This window comes from Metschnikowia bicuspidata, assembly GCF_001664035.1.
Source record: "Metschnikowia bicuspidata var. bicuspidata NRRL YB-4993 chromosome Unknown METBIscaffold_1, whole genome shotgun sequence".
Lineage (NCBI taxonomy): Eukaryota > Fungi > Ascomycota > Pichiomycetes > Serinales > Metschnikowiaceae > Metschnikowia > Metschnikowia bicuspidata.
Window position 1 is genome coordinate 4,589,608 of NW_017387731.1, and position 6,241 is coordinate 4,595,848.

Genomic DNA, 6,241 nt, shown 5'->3' on the forward strand with positions numbered 1-6,241 from the left:
GAACGTGAAGGGCCTGGATCACACGCAGAGAGCAAGAAGCCGCGAACGCTGACTCAACAGAGGCCAGCAGCAATAAATATGGGCCGTGGCGATCACCGGCTGGTAAGCACAATGGTGAGGAAAAAATGTCCGTCTATGGCCTGTTTTGGGCTGGCGGTTTTTATGGGACGGGCAGGGTATTGAAATGTGCTTGCTGTGCGGGTGCCGTGTTTTCCTCTGGTTTTACTCCCGTCTTGTTGGGGTTTTTTTTCAGCGTACGTTCTTTTCCTGGCTGATGATGAGACTGGCCGCCCGTAGTGTATGGGACCTGCGGATCGGAGTATGGGGCTGCGCGGGGAGGGGAAGGAAACGGTGCGACCGAAGAAAAAACAACCATGGAGAAGCTCGTATACCGCGCAGCAAGCCGAGGCAGCACTGACCAAGCAGGCCCGGCAAATGGGACCACAAAAGCCGCGGACGTCTGGCCAGGCCATGGGAGTGCCCGCAACACACGCAGGGCTCGGGGCTTTCGTGGACATTCATTGGGTTTTTGCTTCGGGGGCCTCATGACCGCGCAGTGGCAATTTCCGTCAGGCGAGCGGTGGCATGCGGTGACGTGATGGGGCCGCGCAGCCTTTTTGTGGGGCAGTGGCCTGGGTTCGGGCAATCTCACACTGAGACACGGCGGCGTGGATTGGAAAAACCAGTTTTTTTTTATTTTTTGGTGATGCCGTGGCCGGGGGCCGAGTGGGAAGCGAGGCTTGAATAGGGCCGGGCATTATGTGGATCCGTGGCCGTGGCCCCAGGCCGAAGCAGGGTCGTCTTCAGGGCTTGTGTCCAGGCCGCGTGGGTCTTGTGTCCAGGCCCGTGGCCCTATACGTGAGGCCCCAGCTGACCAAGCCCAGATCCGCGCATGGGGCCCCAGGGCCTGCGGCAGAATTTGCACCCGGCACTGCACCAGGAACCCGCACCCCGTGGTGGAGGGAGCCCGCCCGACTGCGAACAAGTAATATGGCAGGCCCTTTTTGTCACGAGGCGTGTAATCACGTGGCATCTCTCACGTGGTCTAGGGCAGGGCTATTGACTAACTGAGAGTGAATACGTGGCATATCGCATTCCCGTTCAGGTGACACACGGCTCCGCCCCCTCTCCGGTAGATAAGAGGAGGAGGGGCTATTTAAGGAGGCAGGATTTCCCTGTTCCCTTTTCCTCGACAAGGGTCTTATAGAAGATAGTAGTAGACTAAGAGATCCTAAGTACTGCACATACTTAAATAGGAGAAATCTGACATTGAAACTTTTTGGTGGGAAAGCACATGAGTGCGATCGCGATCAAAGGCACCGAGAAGCCAGCGCCGGAAGCCAGAAAATGGGGACATCAGCACCGAGGAGTCCGCCCATAAATCAGCACAGATGGCACCGAAGGATCAGCACTAATAGCTCCGAAAAATCAGCACAGATGGAACTGAAAAATCAGCACAGATGGAACTGAAAAATCAGCACAGATGGAACTGAAAAATCAGCACAGATTTCAAAAGGCCATCCACATCAACACGGCTGGCAATGAGTCTGGCAATGAGACCGCGCAAATAAAACCTCAGCCAATATCGAAAAGCGAGCACGCCCCTCCGCATCCTGAAACGTCTATCCTGAATCATGGGCGCGAAAAAACCAACCCGTCAAAAAGCCTCAAATAATATGAAGATCCACTCGGCCATAGAAGATTTCGAGTAGGAGGCCAGAAAGGTACAGTTTTCTTGCGCTCGATGGTCTATGATTTATTAGCCAGTGACCAGACACCAGCAACACAGCACAAGTATCAAGTGCAAGCACACATTCTCCGCAACAATTGCAAACTCCCCCAGCCAATAACTGCAATCACAATGAAAACTAAAAAAATGCAACCACAATGAAAACTAAAAAAGTAAAAAAACCAAATGAGCAAACCGATATACAAACCGCACGTCCCGCCCCAAAAACCACGCCCGGGCCCCACCAACCATATCCGGAAACCAACGAGATTAGCACTCCCAGCCTCACGCCCCAGTCTACCGCCCAGCCACTCTCCATCACAGACCACCCCCGCGCAGCGATACGCACACACCCGTACACCGCCAGCATGGGTTTGCGCCCAAGTAAGCCAACGAGCATGTTCCAAAGCTTCGTCCCCCGCCAAAAGACTCCACTATCCTCTCGTATTGCCCGCCGGTCCCGCCATCCCCAAAACCCAGATCCCGCCATCCCCAAAACCCAAAACAGGAGCTTTTCAATATGCACACCTCTGTCCAGCAGCCGCCGCCGGCAGCACCCCGCCTGGTCCTCTTCTACCCGCGATACGCCGTGCTCTTGGCCGTGTTCTTCGTCTTGTCGATCTTGCGGAACGTGCAGTTCGTGTACAACAAGTTGCGGCTCCGCGTGTTTTCCATGACCTACTTCCCCAACAATTCGCCCCGCGTCATTCGCGACGACGTCAACAAGCTCCTGAAGATCCCCCGACGCGTCAGTTGTATTGTCAACTTGCGCAGCGACGACGACGAGAACGGCGGTGTCCAGGGCGTGATCGCCGACATTTCCGAGTTGGCCGCCTGGACCTTGAGCCTGGGCATCCCGAGCCTCACGATCTACGAGTACAACGGCGCCGTGAAGAGCTACTTGCCCGAGTTGCAGCGATACATCAGCAAGAACTTGCTTTTGTATTTTGGCAACCCGGCGCCCAGCTTCACCATCCGCGTCCCGCACTCGAACATCACCCTCAGCCACGGCGACGCAGATGCGCCGGACTTGGAGATCTCGCTTCTCTCGCGCGTGGACGGCAAGCCCACCATCGTGGAGCTCACCAAAACCATCAGCGAGCTTTCGGCCAACAAGGAGTTGTCCGTGGATGACATCACCGTGGATCTCATTGACGAAGAGTTGGTCGAGCTCGTGGGGCCTGAGCCGGACTTGTTGATCTGCTTCGGGCCCGTGCTAGATTTGCAGGACTACCCACCGTGGCACATTCGCCTAAGCGAAATGTACTGGGAACCCGACAACAACAGCGTCAACTACGCCGTATTCATCCGGGCGTTGCAGAAGTATGCGCACGCCAAAGTCAACTTGGGCAAGTAAGCTCGCCTCCCCTTTTTCATCATTTGCATTCCGTTGTTGGCCCCTGCGATCCGCTGCGCGGGGCAAAACTGGCTTAATTATTCCTTGCATCATAATACATAATTTCCCCGTATGTGCAATGCGAGTACGATGTAGACACAGTGCATTTGGGGCATCGAGCTTCGGGCGCAAGAACTGCTGATTGTGGGAGAATCAGCTTTCCTGTGTGGGTTTCAAAGGAACCGTCGTGATTTCCATGGTCTCCTTTTGACGCGGTGCATTCCTCATTGCCGTCGTGGTTCGGTATCTCCGAGGGTGTCTGTCGAACAAGCCAGCAATCCAATCCAAGCTCCTCAGAAACAGAAAGTCAGCCCCGAAGTTCAACTGACTTACAAGACGTACCCAGTTTTGCTGTATGTTTGCGAACAAACATCGTGTTTTAGCGGAATCAGCCCACTATAGCACGAACCGTTGTTGTTTCTGCTGTTTTTGACTCACAAATCCAAAAGCGAGGCGATGCTCATTCTAAAGGCGTGTTGCAAATGAACTGCGCAAACATTCTCTTCTGGCGGAACCGTTGACTGCAAAACACGTCGTATTATCGTCACGTAATTAAACCTGCCAAAATTAAGCGCGAAACATGGCTCGCCTCACTGGCTTCATGTCGACATCTTATGCGTATTTTGCGCATCTCTGCATCAGTAATTTAAGTCTCACCCGTCAGTCATTTCCCTGAGATCCATGATTCTCCAAGCGAGCCATTGCGGACTACGTCTGCAAATCTGGATTTCGTAGTCAAATCTATTAAGCTTTGTTTTGCATGCAGGCAGCGAAGTCACGCTCACGCGTATTGGGTGGGACAACCAATTAGTTTTGCAAGCCTGGCCTCGGAATTCAATTGCCCGCATTGTTCACGTCTATCTTGCGGGATGTGGGGACTACATAGTGACAATTAAGCAGCAAGCATTGAGACCCTGGAAGGCTCGGTAAATATACGACGCGAAGGCGGCCCGGGCTTCACAGTAAGAAAAAACGCCCCTAGATAGCGGGCCTCGAGTCAATAAACTTACTAGATCTGGGACGCTGAGATGCGGGCACGCCAGACGTCACCAGCTTAAAAAAATGCTGTCACATAAATTCCAAGATGGCCTGAAATATCCAGGACCCCCTTTTTTTTCTTGCAACTATAATGTAGCCAGCTCCGCCTCCAATATAAGGCGGCAGCGACAGGGAACGCGCCAGGACGCCGGTCTGAGCCGCGCACGCCCCGCGGCCTGTACGGTGTCCATATTCCCGCGATTTGCTGTTCAATTAGATTCGACATCCTGTTTTCGGACGACTCTTTCTTGTGCTTCATCAGAAAAAACTCCCTGTTTCCAAGGCGACATAATTCCCCCTGTGAAACCGCGTCCAGCAGCAAGCTAATACATCTTTTGTTGACTTTCTGCTTCCTCCATTCAGCTGGCTTGTATCCGATAGTTTACCGGGTATAAAAAAACATCCTCTTGGTTCGGAATCTCAGACTACCACTGACGGCAGTAACCGCACAGGAATCTTCTTCCACATAGAAACTAGACAGACGAATCGTTCGCAACAACAAACCACCACCAGATATCGAAAATGGGCTTGTCTATCTCCAAGTTGTTCAGCAACCTTTTCGGCAACAAGGAAATGAGAATATTGATGGTCGGGTTGGACGGCGCTGGTAAAACCACCATCTTGTACAAGTTGAAGCTCGGCGAGATCGTGACCACGATCCCCACCATTGGCTTCAACGTCGAGACTGTTGAGTACAGAAACATCTCGTTCACCGTGTGGGACGTGGGTGGACAGGACAAAATCAGGCCTTTGTGGAGATACTACTACCAGAACTCCCAGGGTATCATTTTCGTGGTCGACTCCAATGACAGAGACCGTATTGCCGAGGCCCGCGAGGAGTTGCAGCAGATGCTCAACGAGGACGAGTTGAGAAACGCCTTGTTGTTGGTGCTTGCCAACAAGCAGGACTTGCCAAACGCCATGAACGCGGCCGAGATCACGGAGAAGTTGGGCTTGCATTCCATCAGACAGAGACCTTGGTACATCCAGTCCACCTGTGCCACGACCGGAGACGGTTTGTACGATGGCTTGGACTGGTTGTCCAACAACTTGAAGAAGTCCAACTAGATGCGTGCGTCTTTTGTTTCCGCTGAATTGTTTATTATGTAGTCGCCCCTGCCCTCCCGGGGCCGCCCCAATGCATGCAATGTAACCAGGACTCGTAATTGGAAGGACATGTTGAGCCACGGTCTTCCGTGTTGTGTAGGGTGCCGGGGCTGAGTGCCTGCTGATAACCCTGCACAGGTGACATGCCGGCTGAGCGTGCTTGGACATCAGGATATGTATGGAATATGTATGGTGAAATGCTACGTGGAAAGAAGAATCTGGAAGAAAAAGTCCGTAAGGACATGTGAGAAATCGGGTGGCATACAACGCGGGCCAGCCTCGTCAAGAGCCTGCCGCATATTGGACCGAGCCTGATGTAGAAATGAGTGCTCAGACAGGCTCTCCATAGCGGTGGTGCGCCATGGCCTGAGCGAAGAAAAAGCGGGTGTTTCGGCCCATTCGCCGAGCGTCCCGGAGGTAGTGTCACGGTCCTGATCAAATGAGTCAAGCAGGCCGGGCCGAGACCTTTGCGATGTCGCAGAACTGGCTCATAACACCATACAAACACCCTCGGCCCCTTGCCTACGCCCACCAAACATGCCCGCTAGACATGCCCACTAGCAATGGTAATTAGAGATATTTATTAGGAATGTTTATTAGAAATGCTTATTAGAGATGTTTATTAGAGATGTTTATTAGAGATGTTTATTAGATATGTTTATTAGATATGTTTATTAGGAATGCTTATTAGGAATGCTTATTAGGAATGCTTATTAGGAATGCTTATTAGAGATGTTTATTAGAGATGTTTATTAGAGATGTTTATTAGGAATGCTTATTAGGAATGCTTATTAGAGATGTTTATTAGAGATGTTTATTAGGAATGCTTATTAGGAATGCTTATTAGGAATGCTTATTAGGAATGCTTATTAGGAATGCTTATTAGGAATGCTTATTAGGAATGCTTATTAGGAATGCTTATTAGGAATGCTTATTAGAGATGTTTATTAGAGATGTTTATTAGGAATGCT

The 6,241-nt window shown here is 51.5% G+C and overlaps 3 protein-coding genes across 3 annotated transcripts; 2 read left to right on the forward strand and 1 right to left on the reverse strand.

The window, feature by feature from the left end:
* Positions 1 to 67: 67 nt before the first annotated feature.
* METBIDRAFT_121406 (uncharacterized protein) lies at positions 68 to 653 on the reverse strand. Its single transcript, XM_018854176.1, has one exon. The coding sequence runs from the start codon at positions 545 to 547 to the stop codon at positions 161 to 163; it is 387 nt and encodes a 128-aa protein (XP_018714732.1). The 5' UTR covers positions 548 to 653; the 3' UTR covers positions 68 to 160.
* Positions 654 to 2,249: 1,596 nt separating this feature from the next.
* Positions 2,250 to 3,086, forward strand: METBIDRAFT_35011 (ditrans,polycis-polyprenyl diphosphate synthase; the record flags this gene model as incomplete). Its single annotated transcript, XM_018856553.1, has 1 exon — positions 2,250 to 3,086. The coding sequence occupies one exon, from the start codon at positions 2,250 to 2,252 to the stop codon at positions 3,084 to 3,086; it is 837 nt and encodes a 278-aa protein (XP_018714733.1).
* Positions 3,087 to 4,685: 1,599 nt separating this feature from the next.
* On the forward strand, positions 4,686 to 5,231 carry ARF2 (Arf family GTPase; the record flags this gene model as incomplete). The annotated part of the gene is made up of 1 exon (XM_018853761.1): positions 4,686 to 5,231. One exon carries the CDS (start codon positions 4,686 to 4,688, stop codon positions 5,229 to 5,231), a length of 546 nt encoding a protein of 181 aa, XP_018714734.1.
* Positions 5,232 to 6,241: the final 1,010 nt, after the last annotated feature.